General features: G+C 37.9%; 1 protein-coding gene across 1 annotated transcript; it reads right to left on the reverse strand.

Annotated features, from left to right (window-relative positions):
• Nucleotides 1-18,366: 18,366 nt before the first annotated feature.
• Nucleotides 18,367-24,821, reverse strand: LOC310639027 (carboxymethylenebutenolidase homolog; the record flags this gene model as incomplete). Its single annotated transcript, XM_083360390.1, has 5 exons — nucleotides 18,367-18,546; nucleotides 19,523-19,614; nucleotides 20,999-21,141; nucleotides 22,668-22,775; nucleotides 24,607-24,821. The coding sequence occupies 5 exons, from the start codon at nucleotides 24,819-24,821 to the stop codon at nucleotides 18,367-18,369; spliced, it is 738 nt and encodes a 245-aa protein (XP_083216516.1).
• Nucleotides 24,822-26,761: the final 1,940 nt, after the last annotated feature.

Here is a 26,761-nt window from a genome sequence, read left to right on the forward strand (position 1 = left end):
GTGGTTTGGCTAAATTGTGATATTTTCATGAAGACTTGACCTCTCAGTTTTTTTAAATTATATTTTTCATTTATTCATTTCTCATTCAGTTTGTGCAATTATGATAACTGAGAGGGAGAAGTCTTTGGAACAAGTTTTTGCACACTGTTCTTTCCTAAAATTATGGATGGTGCAACTGAGTTTATATATGCAAATAGTGCAGATAAAATTCAAGAATGTGGCATATATATATGCTCAGACTATTTAATGCTCTGTGTGCTTTAACTTCTGTATAATCTAACGTGAATATTACAAGGGAAATCATTCTTTATGCCATTTCATATAATACAAATGATGAAGTAAAAAAAATACCAATATATTATTACTTTTTAATACATTATTTCAGTCTTTACATTCACAAATGTGCATATTCTGCTTGCTTTCAATTTCAGTGGTGTAATAAATGGCTGACTTTATAAATCTGAAATAGAAGTCTGTAATAAAGTACAAATTTTCAGATGGATTTTTTTAAAAAAATCTACTTTAAAATTCTTTTGAATTGTTTAAAAAATGAAGGCTGCTGAAATGCTATAGGACAGCAGCTCGCAACCTTTTGGGCACCAAGGACCAATTCTGTGGAGAGGGCCTTTTCCGTGGACCTGAGGGAGCATGGTTTCAGGTGCAGCCTGCATCCCATGGATGGGGCTTCGATTGTTTGCTTGGCCCAGTTTCTGGGATGTTGCGGTTCAGTGCTAGTCCATGGGCCGGGGACCTGTCCTATAGGAAGTCAATTGTGACATTTAAGGGAATATCTTTATAAACTTGTCAGATTGTCTTAAACTAAATCAGGCATGTTAACTGTTTCTTTTTCTAATGTTTTGCAAACATTAGAACATTGTCTTTACAAAGACATGCTAAATAGTCTAAAGCCCAGTTCAACAAGAATCATAAAATTAAATTTCAATATGTAGCTGAGGAAGAATCATTAAATTTCAAATGCACTGTGATGCTCTTGAGTTTCATCTCAGGAGTTACTTTTGTAGGTTCCTAGGACTTAATCTGAAATAAATAAGATTTCTCAGACTCCCCCATTTTAGTTTATAGATGTCAACATTTCCTCATCAGATTTCCCAATATTGGAAACAAAGGGTATGATGAAATGGGCAGAATGTTGGCTTATAAGGAAGGATTTTTCTTGATGATAAAGATTACAGAATTCACTAGAGTACTCTCAGTAGGGTTGTACGTGGATAGTCCATGTGCTTTATCCTAATAAGCTTAGTTGAACCTTAAAGTCTTACTATAGATATCGTAAGTACATTCATCAATCCCCTTTTATTAAAAATACAATTTTGAGATATTTATTTTAGACTGTCCAAGGATAATAACTAATTTATAAAATATTTTTAATTCAAAATGTTTTAAACTTCTAAATAAACCATGTGAATTTTAAAACTCTTCCAAATATTCTGAAAATGTTCCTTCTCAAAATATCTACTTGAATACAAAACTTTTCCTTGAATCCTTTTTAAGTTTGGTATACTTCTGAAATAATTGGAAACTAGTATTTTAAATTGGGCTAGTATTTTATTGACTGCAGTTGTCAAATTATGTTTTGTGTGTGTGTGTTTAGATGGATGGGTGGATATATGTATAGATACAGATATAGATATACACACTCACATACAAATACACCCCCACACATGTAAAACTCTTATGGTTTTTTGTTTGTAACCCTCAGTTGGGTGAAACGGTACATCATAGGGGAACAATTTTTGAATTAAGGTACCTCAGATGGGCTAACTTACAGAATGTGTCCAAAGTCCAGGATCTATTACTCCCATGAGATTAAAATTTGGAAAAGTCGTGGGCAGTGCCATGTTGTTATTGTCATGTAATCATTTCCAATGTTCTTGACAGCTTCCCACAAATTAATGGAAAAGGCAGCAGGAAATATAAACTAGATTGTGATTGGCAGTGCTCCTTGTCAGCTTCCCACAAAGTCAGTGGGAAAGTCAGCAGGAAGTTGCAACCCGAAGGCCAGAAGCAGATAGGTGACTTGCTCAGTGGGGAAGGAAATGAGAGGGGGTTGCATGAGATGCGGCCAAGGTTGGGGAGGGTGTACAGGGTGCACAACAGGAATGATGCTGGTGAGGGAGAGGTTGCCTGAGAGATGGGGGTGAGGTGTTACCCCCCGTTGATAGGGCTCGCAACTTGGGCGTCCTCCTGGATTCACGGCTCAATTTTGAAGACCATATAGGGGCCGTGACCAGGGGGGCTTTTGCCCAGGTTCTCCTGGTGCGCCAGTTGCGACCCTACCTGGACCGAGATGCCCTACGCACAGTCACTCATGCGCTCGTGACCTGTTTAGACTACTGCAACACTCTACATTGGGCTGCCTTTGAGGACCACTCGGTGGCTTCAGCTGGTGCAGAAAGCGGCCGCGCGAGTTGTGATGGGGGTTTCCCAATACTCCCATGTAACACCTCTACTCCACGAGCTGCATTGGCTTCCGGTTGCCCTCCGGGTGAGATTCAAGGTGCTGGTGATGACCAATAAAGCCCTAAATGGCTTGGGTCCGGGATATCTGAGGGAACACCTGCTGCCAGCATCAAGTTCCCTTTGTCCAGTGCGCTCCCACAGGGAGGGTCTTCTCAGGATGCCGCTGGTAAAAGACTGCCAGCGGATAACACCCAGGGGGAGGGCCTTCTCTGTGGGTGCGCCTGCCCTCTGGAACCAGCTGCCCGTGGAGCTTAGGACTACCCCCGACCTTCGTTCATTTCACTGGGACCTGAAGACCTGGCTCTTTGAGCTCTCCGGCCCAGGCTGAGAATTTTTAACGGGTTTTTATTTTCTAGGGATTTGATTTAATCTTTTTTAATTGTTTTTAACTTTTGTATTGATCTTGGTTTTAAATACCCTGTAAACCGCCCTGAGTCCTTCGGAAAAGGGCGGTATATAAATCCAATAAATAAATAAATAAATGGAGGGTTCATGAACAGGAAAGACTTAGTCGAACAACATAAGACCTTCCCTACTGACCTCCCCATTGAGAACTTCCCAAAAACAAAGCCAGTGGGGAAGCCAGCAGAAAGTCAGAAAATGCTCCTGCTCTAAGTGATGTTTTTGCCCATCAGTCATTCTGTTTTGTCCATTTATGTAAATAAATATTTCTGAAACAATGACACAACAGGTCACATGTCTAGTTTACTACATTAGTAATTTTAATTAAGCCATACATTTGTAAAGTAGAAAATGAAGCTGTGGAAAACTTTCCATATATATTGTTTCTCTTATAAGTCAGAATACACAATGGAGCATCTTAGATCTGTTTTCAAGTCCTTTGCATGGTATTGTGCAAGTAAACTAAAAACTAAAATAAATTGATAGAAGTATGTTAAAATGCAAGTTCCATTATTTTGTATTTTTCATGAAATTTGTACGCTTGCTCTTGCCCTTACAATACAAGTTTTATTTACAGGGCATGTTGAGCCATTCTTTTTCTTGTGCCCTGGAGATAGAGGGGTGATATACAGTGAGGGGGAAAATTATTTGATCCCCTGCTGAGTTTGTATGTTTGCCCACAAAGAAATGATCAGTCTATAATTTTAATGGTAAGTTAATTTTAACTGAGAGAGATAATAAAAACAAAAAAAATCCAGAAATCAAAAAAGTTACAAACTGATGTGCATTTTAATGAGGGAAATAAGTATTTGATCCCCTATCAATCAGCAAGATTTCTGGCTCTCAGGTGTTTTTTATACAGGTAATGAGCTGAGATTAGAAGCACTCTCTTAAAGGGAGTGCTCCTAATCTCAGCTTGTTACCTGTACAAAAGACACCTGTCCACAGGAGCATTCAAATCAGATTCCAAACTCCACCCTGGCCAAGACCAAAGAGCTGTCCAAGGATGTCAGGGACAAGATTGTAGACCTACACAAGGCTGGAATGGGCTACAACACTGTCGCCAAGCAGCTTGGTGAGAAGGTGACAACAGTGCAGTTATTCGCAAATGGAAGAAACACAAAATAACTGTTAATCCTCAGTCTGGAGCTCCATGCATGATCTCACCTCATGGAGTTTCAGTGATCATGAGGACAGTGAGAAATCAGCCTAGAACTACATGGGGGGATTTTGTCAATGATCTCAAGGCAGCTGGGACCAAATTCATCAAGAAAACAATTGGTAGCACACTACACTGTGAAGGACTGAAATCCTGCAACACTTGCAAAGTCCCCCTGCTCAAGAAAGCACATGTACAGGCCAGTTTGAAGTTTTCCAATGAACATCTGAATGATTCAGAGGAGAACTGGGTGAAAATGTTGTGGTCAGATGAGACCAAAATCAAGCTCTTTGGCATCAGCTGAAACTATGTTAAAATAAACCTACCATTAAAATTATAGACTGATCATTTCTTTGTCAGCAGGCAAACGTACACAATCAGCAGGGGATCAAATAATTTTTTCCCACACTGTAGATCACCTCATTAGCCAATGGTTAGTATTGCAGTTCAAAGGGCTTGGACACATGATTTCTGCTGCAGAACCCCAATTTTAATTTAAACTTAAACTTAATTTAAAATGGTTGAAATTGTACAAGAATGATACCCTTTGCTAAGATTTTGTTTTCTATTTACAAATCTTGCATGATTTGGGCCAAAAAAAGACAAAGATTTGGCATTCTTTAAAAAATGTTATTTTGGGTGGTGTTCTTTGTGTTATCTTTGTAACCAAGAGTAATTCTTAGATTATAGATTTTAAAATACGGTAGTGTACTTTTTTCCTGCAGAAATTGTACTCCAAGTCCAGAAATCAAAGCTTGCGTGATTGTGATCAATTATTTCTTATTATTCCTCTGATCATACTCTACCAATCCAAATATATTAAGCAGAGACATCACTTTGCCAACAAAGGTCTGGATAGTCAAAGCTATGGTTTTTCCCACTGGTCATGTATGGCTGTGAGAGTTGGACCATGAGGAAGGCTGAGCACCAAAGACCTGATGCTTTCAAACTGTGGTCTTAGAGAAGATTCTTGAGAGTCCCTTGGACTCCAAAGATATTAAACCAGTCAAGGAAGCTCAAATACTTTGGCCATCAAATGAGAAGGCACAACTCATTGGAAAAGCCCCTGATGCTGAGAAAGATTGAAGGCAAAAGAAGAAGTGGATGGACAGTGTCATCAATGCAATGAATATGAATTTGGGCAAACTGGGAGACAGTGGAGGACAGGGAAGCCTGGCATGCTATGGTCCATAGGGTTGCAAAGAGTCAGACATGAATTAGCAACTAAACAACATTTACAAACACACACTATGAAGCTACTGTGATAAGTTACCATTCTTAGCCAATTGCTTCTGAGGAATTATGAGTGCAATATTATTACTGCAAATTTAAAATAAATAGAGGGGTTGGTTGTCATATATGAACTTTCAGCAACAATGAATTGAGTGTCCCTATGGGAATAAATTATAGATGATGTGTTGGAAGAATAAAAGCCTAAATGACATCCTCCTTAGTGAGGTCACACATCAACTTCAACCACCTCTGGTCTACTGGCAATCTCAAATAAAGATACAGATAAACTGCTTAAACTTTTTCCACCCGCTTTGACGCTGAAGGCTGAAATAGATTAGCGTCTTTCTCCAGGAAATCAGCCAACACGAATAAACAAACATAAAACAACCCCTTCAGGATAAGGGAAACCTCTTATTACAAAATCCACCCTGATGCCAGATTCCTCATAAAATTTCACATCAAGGAAGACATTTATCCATCTAAGATCACATCCACCAGGATAAGAAATGGACCTTCCTCTCCTGGACTTCTCAGATCCCCAGAGTGATGTGCACATCTAACATACTTCATCTCAAAGTCCATTACTTCACAATTGTTACTCTTAAGTACTATCCTCAGCTTTTTAACTTTATAGCCTAACTTTCAATTGCTGTACTCCATGTTACATGTCAAAATAAACTCTTTTATCGCTTGCCCTCTGTGTTCTGTATGGGAACCCGGCTAGAGTAGAACCCAGATTTTTCTTCCAATACATGAAATGGTGATTAGGGTTAGAATAATAGGTAAAACTGAATTGTGAATAGTATTAAAAAAATTATTCTCTGTAGAGAACAGAATAATAAATTACTATTATTTTAGTGATCATAAATTCTTATTACCAAAGATAGGACAAAGATGAATTGCTTTCTTTATCACCTTATCACTTTCACCCCAAGAGTTCTTACAATAAGATGTTTTATCAAAAGCAACTGTAAAATAAATGAAACAGCATATACCTGTTAACAGAAGAGAAAATCTTATATCAGTATATTTTGCAATTAGAAAACTAATATGGATGATATCACCAACAAATAATCTTTGGGGAATTCAAAAAGTGGATCATTAATGTCTTGCATATACTGTTTTCACAGGTGTAGATAGCCCATTTTCCGGTGTATCAGTAGCCAAGAATTCATTTCTTCACATAGTAGCAATGAGAATTGGTGGCAAAATAATCTGAATAAATATATAAGGGACAACTGAGGGCATACTCCCATTTATGTTCAGAAGGCCAGAATAATTATACTAATTAGTTGCAAACTAATTACTAGTATTGTGTGCAGTGCTTGATCCTTATAATCTTGACATAAATCCTAAAAAACAGACCACTATTATCTCTACATTGCAAATATCAGAGAAGACTAAGAACAAACAACTATTGTAATAATTCATGACTAAGATGCTTGAGGAACTGAAGCTGAACTTGCTGTCTATGCTTGAGGAAAGATGCTGCAGCCAACCAGGCAGAAAGTCTTCCCACCCTCACATTCCAAAGGCTCATCGCAGCTCATGTTTTTCCCAAAGGGCTGTACAAATTTGCAGCTTCAGAAATTTGAGAGATCAACTCATTCATTCATTTATTCCCTCACAGTTTACTCACAAGCATCCATGCTGCATTTCAGCTGCCTCGCAAATTGAGCCATACTGATATTTTCAGGAATGTGCCAATGTTCAGAGGCAGCCTCTTCCCCTTAGCTTACAAAAATGAATGTTAAGGCAGTATGTGTGGTGGGGAGGTTAGGAGAAAAGAAGACAAGAAAGCGGATGAGGGAGCAAAAGGTGATGTCTAGAATTTACAACTATTCCAGGCAGGCAAGAGGTCAACTACTAGGATCGTAACTCCAGTAAGTAGCATATCCTGGTTTGATTCCTGCGCGGAACCTGGTTTGGGAGGTAAGTTGAAGTGTTCAAAAGCAACACTGCTTATAAGCAGAGTTTGGAGCTTGGCCTGGATCTCTGCAGCAACCAGAGAAAAAGAGCAACTACACTGAGGCAGCCCATCACTTCAGCCACTGCAAGAACTTTTCAAGGGAGACAAAAAGGTGCATGCCAGTTTAAAGCCTGGTAATGTATTAAAGAGCTATTTACCAGTCAGCATCAACTGGCAAGTTCACTGAGAGCAACAACCTATTTTTGGGGAAGGTGTGTGACACAATAACTGCATTATTTTCAGTTACCTGCTATGCTGTATGTATCACGGCCTTGGAAAACAAAGAATCGTCATAAAATACAATGTGATTTCATAATTCATATTATTTTTAGGACTCCATTACTATGAGATAATTTTATTTCCAGAAAAGCATTTCTGCCCTGCTGCACTGGCATATCAATATTTATTTTAAATCAAGTTTATCTATTTTTCATTATAAAAAAAAAACAACCTGTCCTGTTTCAAAAAAAAAAGATGTGAATGCTAATCCCTCTTGAAACAGCCAGAATAAACTCAAATGAAAGGGAATAAACAAACTACTTTTATTTCATGCTTCCAATGTCAATAACTCACGGTTACAGCACTGGTCCATTCGGAATGCAAGATTGTAATTTGAAGTCCATCTCGTTAGGTGAAAAAATGATGATCTTTCCATCCTGTGCAAAGCTACATGATGAAGATGGAGCGAGATCCCCAGCCACGCCAGGGTTCATTCCAGAGAGATAGTACAAAGACAAAGGCAAGAAGTCCTACCATAAAACTTAAAACTCCACCCACTTAACTAAGTAAGCATGGTATTCACTAAACAGACTACAATTCCCATAAGGCATCTCTTCAGGAAATAACGGTTAACCCTGTAAATGTTGAATACACTAACACAGTTCTTAATTCCTAAACTAGATATAAAATGGAGCAGCTGAAAGTATACTGGTCCAGCAAACTTCCCGCTTGGAAATATAAATTTATTATTTATTTATTTATTTATTTGATTTGTATACCGCCCTTCTCCCTAAGGACTCAGGGCAGTGAACAGTGACATAAATAACAGAATGCACAAATACAGATATTGAAAACAAATTAAACCCTAATTTTGCCCAAATGCAGAAGATAGTTACCTTAAAACAATAATTACAACAGAACCCGTCAGACCAGACTGGATTGCTCAAACAGATATGTTTTTAGGTTGCATCGGAAGGAGCGAAGTTCGGGAGCCATCCGGAGCTCAACCGGTAAACGGTTCCATAGGTCAGGCGCGCCCACAGAGAACGCCCTCCCTCTGGGAGCCACCAGATGGCATTCTCCGAACGGCGGAACCCTTAGGAGGCCCTCTCTGTGGGAGCGCACTGGACGGAGGGACGTTGACGCTGGCAGCAGGTGATTCCTAAGGTACTCCGGACCCATGCCATGTAGGGCTTTGAAAACCATTACCAGCACCTTGAATCTTACCCAGAGGACAACTGTGAGCCAATGCAGCTCACGGAGTAGAGGTGTAACATGGGAGTATCGGGAGACTCCCAACACAACTCTCGCGGCTGCATTCTGTACCAGTTGGAGCCTCCGAGTGGTCCTCAAGGGCAGCCCCATGTAAAGAGCATTGCAGTAGTCTAAATGAGAGGTCACGAGTGCATGAGTGACCGTACGTAGGGCATCTCGGTCTAGATAGGGCCCTAATTGACGCACCAGGTGAACCTGGGCAAAGGCTCCCCTAGTCACAGCTGTTATGTGGTCTTCCAAGGAAAGCTGTGAATCTAGGAGGACTCCCAAGTTGCGAGCGCTATCTGTGGGGGGTAATAACTCACCCCCTATAGAAAGAGATGGATTATATGCACCTAATCAACAACAAGCTGACTTTTTTAGTTTACTTCACACTAAGCTTACCCAGCTGGATTATAAATCTTTTATTTTTATGGGGGATTGGAATGGTGTTTTGGATGTACAGATGGACAAGGCTGGAGCTTTTAAGCGCATTCCAAGTCATGCTAGACTGCCTAAATCTTTTTTTGAAATGAAGGATGACTTGGAACTGCGAGATATTTGGCGTGAGAGACATCTACAGGAAAAGGATTATACTTTTTATTCTGATAGACATCAATCTTTTTCGAGGATTGATTTTATTTTGTTGACTAATGATTTTTTTTGAGGACTAAAAAGGTGAAGATTTGCGCAAGAATTATCTCTGATCATAGTCCAGTTTGGTTAGAGATTGATAAAGAGAAAAGGGACAGGCGCTCGTGGCGCGTAAATGAGAACTTATTTAGAAATCAGAGAAATGTGGAAGAATGCAAACAGCGGATGAAGGATTTTTTTGAAATTAATATGAACAAGGGTACCTCTATGGATATGGTTTGGGATGCTAGCAAGGCCTACATGAGAGGGGTGTTGATATATATGAATAATAAACATAGACGTGCTGTGGAAGCTAGAAGGAAAGAACTGGAGAATGAAATAAAGGAAAAAGAAAAGGCTTTGATTTTGAACTCAGAGGATGTGAAGACTAAGGAGGCTATTAAATTGTTAAGAGGACAATTTGATAAACTAATGGCTGATCAAGTGGCAACCAATCTGCGGTTTGCCAGGCATAATACTTTTTGCAACGCTAATAAACCAGGCAGATGGTTAGCTTATAGATTGAGGAAAAAACAAAGGGCTTCTAATATTGATAAGATTGAGCATAAAGGAAGGGTTGTGTTTCAACAGGACCTTATCAAAGACGCATTTGTGGATTTTTATTCTAAATTATATGCTAAGGAGAAAATTAATGAAAAAGACATTGATATATATTTGGAGAATGCTAGCATCCGGTTCTTACGCAAGTACAAAAAGAGGGGATTAATCAATTGATTACAGAAGAAGAAATTTTTACAGCAATTAAGGAACTGAAGGTGGATAAAGCACCAGGTACGGATGGTTTGACTGCGGCCTATTACAAAAATTTGCAATTAGAGATGATAAAACCGTTAAAGGAACTGTTCCAGGCAATCCAGAGGGGGGGAAAGGTGCCACCGTCTTGGAGAACAGCTTTTATTTCCCTGATTCCGAAGGAAGACCAAGATGCTACTCAAGTTAAAAATTACAGATCGATATCGCTTTTAAATACAGATTACAAGATATTTGCTAAGGTTTTGGCCAATAGGCTGATGAGGGTTCTGCAACAGATGATTCATGGGGACCAAACGGGGTTTATTAGTGGTAGGCAAATGAAAAATAATGTGAGGCATATAGTTGATGTGTTAGAGTTTTTGGAAAGGAACAACCAGATCTCTGCGGTGTTAATTTTTCTAGATGCTGAAAAAGCTTTTGATCAATTGAATTGGCAATTTTTGTTGAAAGTTTTAGACAAAATGGATTTTGGGGAAAAATTTTTGCAACCGATTAGGGCATTATATCAAAAACAAACTGCCCGAATTATAGTTAATAATAGCCTGACAGAGGCATGTAATATCGAGAAGGGCACAAGGCAAGGGTGTCCGTTATCGCCCTTGTTATTTGTGTTAACATTAGAGATATTATTGGTTAAAATACGGAATTCGGGAAAAATCAAGGGGATACAAATTAGAGATCAGGATTATAGATTGAGAGCATTCGCAGATGATCTGGTTGTTACAGTCACCCAGCCAGAGAACTCTGTTGTGGACCTGATGGAGATAATAACACAATATGGGAAGGTTTCTGGATTTAAAGTTAATATACAGAAAACTAAAATTTTGGCCAGAAATATGACAGTTTCGCAAAAGGCTCTCTTAGAAGGATTAACTGGATTTGAGATTGTTAAAAGGGTTAAATATTTGGGGGTGCTTTTGTCGCCCTCTAATACAAAGTTATATAAAAATAATTATGAAAAACTATGGGGGAAAATTCAAAAAGAATTGGAGAGTTGGGAAAAATTGCAATTGTCTTTGTTGGGACGGATTGCAGCAGTGAAAATGAATGTCCTGCCTAAATTTCTATTTTTATTTCAAATGATACCTATTCTTAAGAAAGACTCTAATTTGGAGGAATGGCAGCGAGGTATCAATAAATTTGTGTGGGCAGGGAAAAAGCCACGAGTCAAACTTAAGATTATGCAGGATACTCGTGAGAGAGGTGGCCTTAAAATGCCCAATTTTAAACTATATTATGAAGCTGCTGCATTAGTAGGAATAAGTGATTGGATTAATTTGACACAAGAGAGATTATTAAATCTTGAGGGCCATGATTTGTTGTTTGGCTGGCATGCATATTTGTTGTATGACAAGAAGGTAGACAATGTGTTTAGAGTGCATATTTTAAGACAGGCATTGCTGAGAGTTTGGAAGAAGTACAGACATAAGTTAGATTGCAAGATACCACTGTGGGCAATTCCAAAACACGCAATAGAAAATATACATGCTGGTTTCAAACATGATGTGACTACGTACAAGGAGATCCTAAGTTTGGAAAGAAATGTTTGGTGTTTGAAATCATATAGCCTCTTGCGAGAAGAGAAGGTTGTTCAAAACTGGTTTCAATATACTCAGTTACGGGCCAGGTGGAAAGAAGACCAGAAAAATGGTTTTACAATGACTGATGAAAATTTGATAAAGCAAATTAGAAATCAGGGTCCAGCACATATTAAACGGATATATCTTGCATTGATAGAGATTGACTCAGAAACAGAGCTTGTTAAGGATTGTATGATAAAATGGGCCCAGAACATCCAGGAAGTTATCACAATGGACGCATGGGAAAAGATTTGGGTGAGGAACGTAAAATTTACACAAGCTCAAAATCTAAGAGAGAATTTTTACAAAATGTTTTACAGATGGCATTTAGATCCTAAAAAGCTTGCAAGTATGTATCCGAATTATCAGCCTAAATGTTGGAGGTGCGGTGATGAAGATGCAACATATTTTCATATATGGTGGACATGTAAAAAGGTTAAGGCTTTTTGGCTAAAAGTCTGGTGGAACATGCAGAAGATTTTTAAACAGAGGATAAAGTTTTGTCCGCAGCTTTTTTTGTTGGGAATAATTGCAGATGCTACAGTTGTGGACACCAAGTTGATGTTGAATTTAATTACGGCAGCAAGACTTTTGATAGGTCAGTATTGGAAGAAAGAGGAACTGCCGACTATAGAAGAGTGGACTTTAAAGGTTTCCGACCTGGCAGAGATGGCGAAGATTTCGGCCTATTTGAAAGATCACTCGCAAGAACGCTATATTATGGAATGGAGAAAATGGATTGAGTTTATCCAGAACAAGTATAGGGTTAAGAAGTTTTATGTAGCATTTGAATAAGTCTTCTTTCTTTTTTTTTCTTTTTTTTATTTTAGTTTCTTTATATATATTTAATATTACTAAGGCTTGTTTTATCCTATATAAGCTAGAGAGTGATGGATTTTAGAGTTTATAGTTGTTAGTATATGATTGTTTATGATTGCTTTTTATATATATACCTTGTATTTAGCTCTGGGAAGTCGGGGGGGAGGGGGGAGGGGGGAGAGGTAGGGGGGGAGAAGGGAGGGGGAGGGGGGTTTTAAAGGAAAATTGTATGTTAAAACTTTTCAATAAAAAAAAAAGAAAGAGATGGAATGTTCTGAATATCCCGAGATGTCGGTACGTACAGCTACTCAGTCTTGTCAGGGTTGAGTTGAAGCCTGTTCTTCCCCATCCAGACCCGAACTGCTTCCAGGCAACAGGACATCACATCAAGGGCATCACTGAGGTGGTTTGGGGTTGAAATAAAAAGCTGGGTATCATCAGCATACTGGTGATACCCGACTCCAAAACCACGAATGATCTCACCTAGCGGTTTCCACTATAACTAACTAGAATAAGCAAAAAACATAGCATCAAGCATGCAATATTGACTAGAATAAAAAACATGGTATCAAAACATGCATAACTTTAAGGTAAATACAAAACATGTATAACTATAACTGAGATAAGCAAAATGTTACATCAAACAATGCAATCATGAGGTAGACGCAATATGCATAGTTCAAGGTTCAGTCTTCAAGTTTGGTCTTCTTCAGCAACTCAAGGTTCATTGCTTTAGATATCAGGTATGCTGTTTCTATGTCTAAAACGGCACCACAGAGTTCTAATCTGGGCACAATGTGACCTTGTAGTGGTGCTAGCTTTGCCTTTCCCATGATGAAACCGACGCTACAGCTCTCCCTGCTCTAGACTTTTATGTATCCTACAGCTGCTATTGTCTTCATCGAAGCATCTGAGAACACGTGCTGCTCCTTGTTGGTTGCGGTAGCAAGTGAGATGAGAACATGCATGCTGTGTATGTGGGCGTTTTTGAGACAACTTAGAGATCCATGCCACATATCCCAGTCTTGCTTCTGTTCTGGTGGAAGCGGCTCGTCCTAGTCCGAGACATGTTGGGAGAGTGAGCGCAGAAGAAGCTTTCCTTGGGCTGTTGCAGCAAAACTTAGAAGGTCAAACAGTTTGTTTACGGTAGACAGGACTCCTCTTCTTGTGAAAGTGTCTTTTGCTGGGGTTCTAAAGGTGAAGATGTGGGATACTCTCCCATTACTGAGAATGGAGGTCATTGAGAACTTCACCTGGGTTAGAGTTTGCAGCTGGTCAACACGGACCGTTCTTGGGATGAACCATCCAGGTTCCATCCCAAAGGCAATTGGGGAACTTGTTGGGCCTCTGACCATTCTTTGGTAGGCAAAGGTGTCAGGGGCATCTACTCTCAACAGAGGCAAGATTTCAGCCTCAGGATTTAGGTGATCAGGAAGGTGATCATGTGCTTCAGGTGAGGTATGGTGCATGTTACCTCTGGTGTTGAAATTTGACTGCGATTGTCTTGTGAGGCCTCCCATTTTAGCAATGATGATGGTAGGATCTGTGGGCTCCCATCTAATGACTGGATGTGGAGTTCAGTGTCTTTCCTCTCTGCCATGCTCTGTCACACAGTGCACGTTGCGAAAGGCATTTCTGCGCTTGGGGGTGCACTTGGTAATGGTGAGTCACTACATACTGATGTGCAGTTGACCTTGGTGAGTGTCTCTGGGCACTCTTTGGAGCCATGCTGGGGCTCCTTGGTTGAAGGAGTAGTAGAAGTTGCTTGCTGTAGTTGCTCAGTCTGGATGCAGTGCTCCCGGGCAATTGTCATCCTCTCTTGGGTGACACTTCCCCTTTGCTGTGCAAGCTTTGGCCACATGATCTGCAGACTCACAGCATTCGAAGCAGACCTTGTACTCTTCTGAGCCCAACCTTCTTCTCCAGAATGTTGGAGGACCCATTGGTGCTGCGTGGGATTTGCCTTCAGGCTGGGCTGGTATGGTGTTGAGGTCATCAGGGACACGATCAGTGGCTTCTCGTTGATCCTCACAAGCATTTCTCTCAAGAGCAAGAGAATGTGACACAGACAGCTGGCAGTTTTCTTCAAAATTCTTCTTGTTGAACTTCTCAAACTTACTAACTGCAGGTAGTCCTCAACTTGCAATCATAATTGAGACCATAATTTCCACTACTAAGCAAATTGGTTGTTAAGTGGGTCACCTTTTTTGCTGTGGTTGTTATAAGTAAATTACGGTCATAAGTAACTTTTTTCAATTTTATGATAAGTTCAAACGAATACCAATAGCAATATAAGCAGGCATATACATAGAATGAAGGCTATTGCTAAGCACATTGATTTGTGCTTCTTAGATTGTAAGCCGCCCTGAGTCTTCGGAGAAGGGCGGGATGTCAATGGCATATATATATATATAAAATCAGGGTCCTCATTTTACCAACCTCGGAAGGATGGAAGGCTGAGTCAACCTTGAGCAGGTGAGGATCTAACTCCTGGCAATGAGCTGAATTAGCCTGCAATACTGCATTCTAACCACGGGGTCACCACGGCGTTTATATGCATAAGTCCAGGTTTACTTGTATTTATACTGCTTATTCTGTGGAATTTAGGAGGATTCTACATGTAATAAGGAAGGAAAAGAAAAAAAATTCAAAATTTTGCTAAGAAATGTTAAGTGCAAGGATTCAGATAGATTTTTTTTAAAAAAAGCCTTACTTCAAAGGGAAGACTAAAAAGAATTAAAAGGAAAATTATACCAAAGGCATACTTAAAATATACAGCTGCTGAACAAAATGGGAATTAAAGCTTATAGTCCTCTAAAATATCAAAGAAACCATAACTGTTTAACACTGAAGGTCTGAAAGGATATCATTTTTATTTAATAGGAAGGACAGAATGGATTAAATTCTATAGTGATTATGATAACATAGTGTTACTATATATTTTAAATAACTTGTATATATGCTCAAGGGAATCATTTTATTAAAATCCTTTGCTTTGATTACTTTGGATTATGTTCTTCCATCTCTGTCAGTCATATTCTGATGCTACTTTTATGCAGTAATTGCTGTGATTTCCCACATCAATTAAGGCTTTAGAGATTTGAGATAGCATTTTAAGTTGGTTCTGGAAACTGGCTCATAAAGCTCATTTTACACAATTATAATTAAGACTATAATTAATTATAAATGTGAACAATTTCCCAATTTGTAACAACTTTCCCCATTTCTTTTTCCTCAGCACTAACATTTACCAGTTTACTCATCCAAAACCTACCTGTTGCTGAACTTCATGAACGCTGTGTATCACTGTTCCTATACGGTGATAAACATGTGCATGCTTCTATATGTGTGGTCCTTTAGATTCTCACTTCATATTATTTACTTGATGTATGCTCCATACATGCAGTACAGCTGCAATTAGAACTCACAAATCTAAGAACAGTTATCAAATAATTGCCTCCTGATACATTGAATACACTTTATGTATGTCTCCTGAGATTTCAAGTCATCTTTCCTTTTTCCCCCCCACTATGATCAAACCTACCAATTATGACACTGAATTTTACATGGCAGTAAGTGACAAAGGCTGTATTGAGTTTATAGGTAAGTAGTGAACTGTTCCTGTCTATAAATGATAGTAAAAGTTCATGATAATGGGAAAAAAGTAATTGTGAAAATCTCCAGAAGGACATCATTAAGTTGGGTGAATGTCAGCTGGCATATTATGCAGTTCAATTTAAATAAATACAAAGTGAAGTGCAGTACCTCAAAAGACACAAATGTCACACATGCTGTAATGGGCTGAGCAGTCTGTAACTAACCAGGAAAAATATCTTCTAGTCATTATACATAGCTCATTGAAGATGTTGATTTAGCATACGGCAGATAAGAAAAAAGTAAATTACACGCTTCAAGAAAAAGTAGTTTTTAGAAGAGCATTACAAGCCCAGCTGCTTGTGGACTGTATATTCTATTACGGTAAATAAAAACATTTACCGTACTATATAAGTTGGTTGACAAAGTTACTTTTAAATAAAAGAACAGTCAGGCATATAATTGTTGTAATGTATCATTGTGAGTCAGAAGGAACCAAGATCTATTTTAATGTATTAATATTTGTAGTTTCCCTACAAATCAGTTAGGCATTAAGCCACTCATGGACATGAAATATGCTGAAGTAAAGTGTTCTGATGGTATTCCTCTGTGAACATTTAATAGGACCTTTAGAGAGATGTCAGCCCTTCAGGACACCTCAGAATAGGAAACCAAAATTCTGAATGCTGATACTACTTTTATTATAAGACTATAGTAACGGAATCTTGCAAATCTAAACATACTTTCCTCTTCCTTGGTTTTATCTTTATGAGAACTACAGAGGGTTCAGTCTGAGACTTGTATTTTTTTTTAATCTGACCAGTATCTTGTTTGGGGCTCTTCTTCCTGTTCCTCGAGTTATTTTTTTCTGCATATTACAGGATATTTTTTAATTCCCTGTAAACCGCCCTGAGTCCTCAGGGAATAGGGCGGTATATAAATGTAACTAAATAAATAAATAAATAAATAAATAAATATCTTGTAGGTTAAACTATAACAAGCCAAGTTTTATTCCTCAGCTTATTAATCTTTAACTACTTGGCTATGACAGGTATAGTCAACTGCTTCCTGGCAGAAATACTAAGCCCAAGCGTGACAAAAAAACAAACCATAAAGCTTCACTCAAAGACAGCACTGACTATCAGGGCTTTGGACTGTGCTCAGCGGAATATAACAAGATAAAAGTCAGAGTACCAGCACTGGAGCACCCATAGCAAACTAGCAAAGGGATGTGTATGGAGATCAGTCATCACTCCTCGTTAATGAGTTTGACAAAAGATGTTGAAAAATCTGAAAGCTTTTGTTAGTTTGTGTTTGCATAATTAAAAGTGTTAATTTAACATGATTCTTGAGGTTTTGTAAAGTAAGTGTTTTAAAGTTACTACTTTTATTATCCACGGAACTGACATCAAAATGTAAAACTTTATTGAATGAAGGAATCAGCATGGAAAACAGAATAAACGTATCTCCATATTTTAACTGTTAGGACACATAGAAAATACAGTTATAGTTTTCGTCTAGAAGTTCTATGAAACACTTAAACATGTACATCACAGATAACCCAAAGAACCCTTTTTTATTTTATGACCAATTCTTATTTTTTTTTGAAAAATATTAAAGCCTTTGCCTTTCAATAGAGTACCAAGATCCATTTTTGAAACTATAATGCAGTAATTCTGACTTTGTAATAATGCCGCTTGTGTGTGTGTGGGGGGGGCGAAAGCCCTAATAAGCAAGCATATACATAGAATGAAGGCTATTGCTAAGCACATTGATTTGTGCTTTAGATTGTAAGCCGCCCTGAGTCTTCGAAGAAGGGCGGGATATAAATGGGATTTTTTAAAAAATTCTTAAGCTTGTGCCCTTCTAGCACTGCTCCTATGTGATAATTATGGGGAGACCTCAGTATATTAATTGGCCATTGTATTCTCTAACCATGACCAAAGTTGAAACATCATCCTTGGTTTGTTTGCTGATTTGACAGCATGGTACTGGAGAGGAAGGTATAAAACAGTTTTGCATGCCAGAACAAAGAATCATATAGCCTGATACTGGCAGGTATACGGTTTAAGGGAAGAGCTTGTTCCAAGCAGCAACTGAGACTCATTATTGCTGTAGACATTTGCTTATAGTGAAGAAAATTATGCATTTAAGTAATCACAGCTTACATTTTGGTATTAAAAGATTCATTTAGCATTACTTCTTTCCACTAATGAAAACTCTCACATTTTTACTTAGTACACCTATTACTAAATATATTTACACAGCCAAGCTAACATGTCCCTCCTCGCTTCTTCAATGTAAGGTTTATCTTGAGGATTAATATCTTCTCTCTTGCGGTGTACAAAGCCATGTGTCTGCCCAGGATATATTTTCACTTCAAAGTCAACTTTGCATTCCTTTTTCAACTTCTTTGTTAGCTGAATATACTGTAACAGAAAACTCCCTTTTATTATTGTGTGAAACCATGTTCATCTTATTCATATCCAGAGCCTCCTTATCTTCTCTCATCTCATTGGGAATTTTAAGACACTTACGTCCTCAACCTAGATACTTCCTGTGATATCCTGATCTTTACAGGTACAGTAATTAAATAGAAATTTATTGCAATTCAGTATTTTGGGATTCAAATTCTATAGGATGAACTATATGTTTTATTTATTTATTTATTCGATTTATATAACACCCTTCCCCTGTAGGACTCAGGGCGGTTCACAAGGTTATTAAAAACAATACAACAGGTTTTGATGATTAAAATGGGTATACATGGCCACACAAAGAGTGTGTAGCTAAAGAGCCAAGACGGTGGACAGAGTCCTAGAAACCAATTATTCTGGTAAAGTATACCAATATAGTTGCATGATTACTTTGTGATATGCCTAGTTAAGCTCAGCCAATTCAAGTTTTGTCCTGTATTAATTTTAAAAATTCTAAATCATAAAAATATGAAAAATCTTGTGATTCATAATGCTATTTTAAGATTTGCACCAGGATTGCAAGAATGGCTTAATTTGCCTTCTCACATTAATCCCAAACATTATTACTATTTCTGAATTCACAAAGCAACATTTCCCTCTCATGAAGCAGATTCTCACAGGGTTAGCTCTGAGTCCCAAAACAACCTAAATCTTTTAGAAGAACAATCTTTCTTTCCAGACCCCTTGTTGAAGAGTGGCTCTTTTAAAAAGGGGGAAATTGCTGGAACATTTTACAATAATGGTATGTTTTAGGCATGTTTTGTGTCACTCAGGTATCTGAAAGAATCATTAACTGCATCCATTCAGAATAGCCTGAACTCCATAAAGGGGAGAATTATAAACCAATTCCCACTGATATATTTGATTGTTATACTATTTGTACATATGAGATGTGATTCTAAATTCACTATCCAGAACAAAATCTTACCTGGTCAAGAGGAACGTACTCATCCTTCTCTGCAACAATGAAAAATGTGGGATTTTTCAGGTTGAAATTGTCCTCCATTAACCTGACAGATCCTAAAATATATTTGACAAAAAGCTATATTAAAAACTAAATATATTAGTACTGAATGGCATCAAAAAACCCTTTTATATCATACAAACAGTTCAAATTAAGAGATATTATCCACAAATTAGCCATTTACAGTATTTGTTTCAGTTACTCTTCTGTAGATATAGACTTGAAAAAAAGTTGCCTATATGAAGAGCCCTAAAATATCATAGTAAAAATTGTCCATTAGTCTAGGCCAGCATAATGTCCTTGTCAGAGTAAAAAGCGGGATATGAAAGGACTTGGGATCGATATTCAATTACTGCTTGCCTTAGAACAGGGGTCTTCAAACTCCGCCCTTTTATGACTCATGGACTTCAACTCCCAGAATTCCTCAGCTAGCATGTCTGGCTGAGGAATTCTGGGAGTTGAAGTCCATGAGTCATAAAAGGGCCGAGTTTGAAGACCGCTACCTTAGAATATGAACATTGACTATGCCAATAATTTTGCGCTTTAAATTAACAGGATTGGGGGCATTTCCATACTTACTAATTACAGTGGCTTGTTGCATCTGTGGTAATGTCTTATTTTCATTAGTGATATATTACTAAAATGATGGCTGAATCATCCAAAAACACCCGAAATTTCTAATATGGAAATGGTTATATTCCCTAAAAGATTTTTCAGAGAACCATATCCAAACTATTTGTATCACCTATTTTTTCTATTACAGTAATGGCCCAAATTGTGGAAACCTTTTGGAAAAAGTGTATTTTTGAGGTTTGATGGCTAATAACACCACTTTTTTGGCAGTAGTACCATAAAATTATATATCAATGGAAAGATAATTTAATCAAGAATGTAATGCAACAAAGTTGTTCAATTATCTGTACTGTGTTCTATGAAAAGTTATAGCCAAATAACCAGAAAAAGGAAGCACAACTTGCTTAGGTTGATATCAGGTAGCTTTCCTTCATCTGATTGTAGCCAATGAGCATGAGTTGTTTAGAGAGCCAATCAGGTGTCATCTTGTTTTGGCAATGAGCCAATCAGATCACAGTAGGATTCAGTTATTGTATTGAAGCTGAGAGGAGGACATTTGTCAGTGTGTTATGTGATCGCTATCAAGTTGGTTGGGGTTTTTTGTGTCCTTTCATTTAGTGAGCTTGTAAAACATAATAAAAATTAAAGTAATGGTGCAAAGAGTTGACTGATTGCCCAGAAAGCGATATAAAATAGTGAACAAGGCTATAGTTATAAAGAAATTCGAAGAAAAATTGGTGGAAACTTAACCAAAAGTGGCATTTCTACTGTTACCTTTTCCAAAAAGGTTTCCACAATTTTGGCCACTACTTTATCTCTCTCTTGAAAATGATAATCTACACAGCTTCCATTGCATTAAACACATACCATAGAGGGACACGCCTGCAGTAAATATACAATAGTTCAACATCAGATGATGTACAGCAGATCCACCCCAACAGAAGCCAATGACGCCTATCCTTGACACATAACATTCTTCCTTCAAATATCTCAAGACTACATCAATTTCCCTAAAGTACAAAAAGTAAGTCAGCAAAGAAATCAACCAGAAAAATAGTAATCTTGAGAGGGGGAAAACACATTAACATGAATTAGCATAATACAAGACAATACAAGACTACAGTTAACCAAATATTTATATGGGATTTGGCATTTTTATCTACCTATCGAGATCTTCCCATCATGGATAGCCCGATGTTGTTGCTTGATGGTACTGATGTAAGGTCTTCCAAGCACAATTCTCTTTTACAGTTGATTGATGGGGATTTTACCAATGCTGATGATGTTCAAGTGATACTTCAGCTGTTTTAGGATTTTACCAAATATACCCATTATTACTGGTACTATTTTTGCTTTCTTTTGCCACAGTTATTTTACTTCTATTTTCAGATCTTTATATTTTGTGATTTTCTTCAATTCTTTCTCTCCATTGATGGATTGGTAGAAACGTTTCTGATATAACTGAAACGGGAGATTCTGTCTGTAGTGTGCAGCTTGAGCTTCATATCTGATTTTCTTGACTACAATTGCTATTTGCTGCTTTATTATTTCCCAGTGGTCCCTTGAACCTTCTTGTCTTTAGTGACATTTGTTGATAAGCTATTTTTTGGCTTTCTTGTTCTACTTCTTTTATCTGTTCTAGCTTGCTTAAATCTGATCTTAGCATGTTGATCTTATTTTCCAACCTGATCTTTCATTTTGGTAATGCACTATTTACCTTTTTTTGTTGATTTTGCATCCAAGATCTTCAGTTATATTTGCAGTTGTGCTATACATCAATGGTTTGTTTATTGCAATGAGCTGGTTCTTATATTTGATATTACACTATTTGCAGTTTTTAATACTTGTGCCAACTGTTTCTTTGGAACAAGCTTCAATATAGCCAACCTTTTGCAATTGACTGATGGGGATTTTGTCAGTGCCAATGGTATTTAAGTGATGCTTCAGTTGGTTTTGGTATTATTACATCATCTATAATCTATCTATCCATCCATCCATCTAGCCAGCTAGCTGGTGAGATGAGATGGATTGGCTATGAGGTGGGTTGGGCTGAGAAGGTGACTGGCCCCAAGTCACCCAGCCAGCTTTCATGCCTAAGGGAGGCTTAGAACTCATAGTCTCCTGCTTTCTAGGCCAGCACCTTAACCATTTTTAAACACTATTTTTCAGAACAGTTTGCTGAAACTGACTGGAAAAAGTGTAGAGGATACTGGTAAGATATATTAAAATCTGCAGGATCTGAAGAGGGTGTGTGTGTGTGTGTGTGTGTGTTTGATAGAAATGTATTTATTTATTTTGTCACCTATCTCCTCTATATAATGGCTAAATGGTTTCAATAATGGGATATATTATTTAGAATCAAGTGGGGTCAGCTGCTTGCCTGCCCCCTATATATCCTACACACACAAACACACACACACAAACACACACACAGAGAGAGAGAGAGAGAGAGAGAGAGACGGAGGGAGAGAGGGAGGGAGGGAGAGAGAGAGAGAGAGAGAAGAAAAAGTAAATACCTTTCAAGATAAAAACTTACTTATCTATATTTTTGGGATCTCGTGTTTTTAGCCATTCTTTTAATTGAGATATATCATCAGATGGTTTCCAAGGTTCTCCTCCCTTAAAAAAGTCTGGACAAATTGTACTGCACAAAAATAAATACAAAATAATTGGTTAAAACCTTTCTTATTTAATAGTCAACTATAACACAGATAATTCCCTCCCTTTTACAAAGATTCATTGGGAGAAAGGAACAATAACCTGTCTTAAACAATCAGAGTTCTTAAATGACTAGCAAATAAATAAATAAAGCCTAACCCCATATTCACAACATGCTTTCATGATAGAAGCAGAAACTATATTATTGTCATTAGGTTGATCTGTATGAATGCTGATGCATGGCTATAAGTTGCATAACTAACCTACTGTATGTCAGCAACTTTCTTGATTTCACTATCGTGCATACTATAGTGAAAAATAGGTCTCCTAGAGGAACAGGATAACCAACAGATAAAATGCCAGGGTGGATATATGTAGCTACCTGGTTCTAAATGCAAATGTGAATGCATATCCTATATAAGTTGTCATGTATAGTATTAGTTGCCCTTTGCATCTAAATATTAGCTTAGTGAATTGATAACTGATAATCAGTCAATCAATCAAGTTATTGGCCATTTCCAAATAGGCTTTATTTTATAGTTTAATGAAGAGAAGGACTATGGGTGACATGATAGCAGTGTTTCGATATCTCGGGGGTTGCAACAAAGAAGAGGGAGTCAGGCTATTCTCCAAAGCACCTGAAGGCAGGACAAGAAGCAACAGATGGAAACTAATCAAAGAGAGAAACAACCTAGAACTAAGGAGAAACTTCCTGACAGTTAGAACAATTAATCAGTGGAACAACCTGCCTCCAGAAGTGGTGAATGCTCCAACACTGGAAGTTTTTAAGAAGAGACTGGACAACTATTTGTCTGAAAAGGTCCCTTCCAGCATCAACAACAACAACAACAACATCATCATCATCATCATCATCATTATTATTATTATTATTATTATTATTATTATTATTATTATTATTCACCAGGTAAATCAGCTCCAGGTAAATTAATATACAAATTATTGTTATGATGTATTTCATACGCTGTGCTGTAATTCTACATATCTTTTCCATTACACATATATAAGCTTGGACATATAAACTCATGCACTCATGACCTACCGTTTAGACTACTGCAACGCTCTCTACATGGGGATGCCCTTGAGGACCACTCGGAGGCTTCAGCTGGTGCAGAATGCAGCCGCATGAGTTGTGATGGGGGTTTCCCGATACTCCCATGTAACACCTCTACTCCGCGAGCTGTATTGGCTCCCGGTTGCCCTCCGGGTGAGATTCAAGGTGCTGGTGATGACCTATAAAGCCCTAAATGGCGAGGGTCCGGGATATCTGAGGGAACACCTGCTGCTGGCATCAAGCTCCCTTCATCCAGTGCGCTCCCACAGGAAGGGTCTTCTCATGGTGCCGCCGGTAAAAGATTGTCGGCGGATAACACCCAGGGGGAGGGCCTTCTCAGTGGGTGCGCCTGCCCTTTGGAACCAGCTGCCAGTGGAGCTTAGGACTGCCCCCAACCTCCGTTCATTCCACCGGGACCTGAAGACCTGTCTCTTCGAGCTCTCTGGCCCAGGCTGAGAATTTTAATTTTAATTTTAACTGCGGTTTTTATTTGTTCAGGGATTGATATAATTTTTTAATTCTTTTTAACTTTTGTATTTTTTGTTTTAATCACCCTGTAAACCGCCCTGAGTCCTTCAGGAAAGGGCGGTATATAAATATAATAAAATAAATAAATAAATAAATAAATAAATAAATAAATAAACTACATATAAATGAATAAATTAGAAGGCACCTTGATTTAAGAATCACAACTACATAAAGGAAAAAAGAATATAATGGAGAAAAAATAAACTTCATTTCTTACATGTATCCATTGGAAGCAACCAAATCAGCAATATATCTAGTATTTGGGAGTTGCCATCCAAATATATCATGAATCACAATTACAGCTGCATCAGTCTGGAAAGAGGGCTTCTTCACATAGGCCTTAATATGCTCAATTGACACTTCTTGTCCAAGTGGTTGATAATCAAACACATCTCCAAGGTCACAAGGACAAAATTTAGGCTTATCTGCCATCTGTAAAATATAAAGGAACATCTGGGAGGCAATTCTTTAGCATGTCTTGTAGATCCTATTCTTTGCAGATGACGGGTGCATGCATATATTCTGTAATTTACAGGTTTAAAAATGGAACTACACATAAGTCCTGAGACAGATGATTACACTAATTTACCAATAACTTAATAGCTACAGTAATGTATTTAGGATTAAACATCCAAAGCAAAGCAAACATCGAAAACCTGATTTATTTTTCAATTGCATCTTACTATCATCTTGGAGTCACATGTGATTATGGTAATACAAGATATATGTTGAGTGAATGAAAAAGAGACAGATCAAGATTTATCATTTCTGGATATTGTGTGAAGAAAATTAAGTGAAGGATGCCACAATCAGGGTAGGATTTTTTTTAAAAAAAGCTATCTGTTAGAAATGCAGATAGAAGCTGAGTTTTGTGAAGGTTTATATTTGTTGACTAAACTATATAGAGAGGTAGAGATAGAGAAATATGATCACCTCTGCACAGCTTAAAACAAAACTGCTGCTTCTACTAAGAAACTCTCGGCATAAATGGACAGTCACCTGCTTCCATGTGAGAACAAGGTGAAGACTTTTAAATATCTAAGGGTCCACTTTTAGCTCTCAACTTACCAGGCATGTCAGACTCTTGAAGGCTGTGCAGTGGAAGATCTTAAGCAGTTTTAATATTAATAGTTATTATAGATTGGAGCACCTAGACATAGAGTACAAACTCTAATAGGAAATATGCATCTAGAGGAAGTAGTTTTTCATTATATACTTTGTCAGAACCACATGGAAGAAGTGAGCTTGACTGTTATTCAAAGGTTTTTCATAACACAAATCAGACCCACTTACCTTTGACTTTGGGTTTTCTTGTAGTAATCATATCCCTATACATTGATGACCTTTGTTTTTCCTATACATTGATTTGCCTTTAGGGCTTTTGCCTATAGAATGTTGCTGAGCATATCTATGTTTCCTTGACCTGGCTTTGCAAACCTAGAATACATTTTGAAGCCTGAAATACTCTAGTATAGTGTCTTGCTTGAGTAGACAAAACAAACCTCATCTTGAGCCTGGAGAGAAAACTTGTACTGTAAGTCACAAATAGGATGGAAATTCAGGAGTTCCCTTTTCAATGTTTTTCTCCAAAGTTGCTCAGGCCCAAAAGGCCAATGCAAACATTAAATCCTCCAGCTGTAACAGAAGTATCTCATTCTCACTTGCTATTAAATTATGTAATGTTAACAGGTGAAGTCTTTTAGTTTTTGGTCCCCAATTCAGTCTTACCTGCAACAGTTTCCATCTCAAAGCTTTCAATCAAATTATGTAGAATTTTATTATGAATCCCCATTCTACCTGACTTGTTTCTTTGAAAATTTGCTGCTGGCTAATTTATCATTAGTCTCATTTATATTTCTTCAGAACTGTTGTGTAGCGGGTTCTTGGGCGCAGGAATGAAGACGAGGCAAGTGAGTTCAGGAAAGCTCATGTTTATTGCTTGCAGAATCTGAACCGAGGAAATGGCTGCAACTAGCCGCAATATATAGTCTAGCCCCTAGGCGGCAGCCAATAGGTTTGAAGCAACCATTGCCACCTAGGGATAGCCAATAGCAGCACTGGAGACTTGTAGTCTGGGTTGCTGGAGAGCCGTTAGCTGCTCCAGCAACCCACGTGGTATTACCAATGAGCCCAGTACATAACACCCCTCCCCTCTTAGATGAGACAATATTAACACAAGTTAGTCTTAATGCAATTATCAAGACTCATTATCAAAACAAACTTAAATAATAGTAATAGAAAAAAACCCATATAGGTTACAATGTTATTAAACAACATCTGAATGAATAGGCTTCATTGACAGCACACTAGACAGTTACATCATAGCACCTGAATGAATATGCCTTCATTGACAGTACGCCAGACAGTTAACA

The sequence above is a fragment of the Vipera ursinii genome (genome assembly GCF_947247035.1).
Source record: "Vipera ursinii genome assembly, chromosome: 3".
Classification (NCBI taxonomy): Eukaryota; Metazoa; Chordata; class Lepidosauria; order Squamata; family Viperidae; genus Vipera; species Vipera ursinii.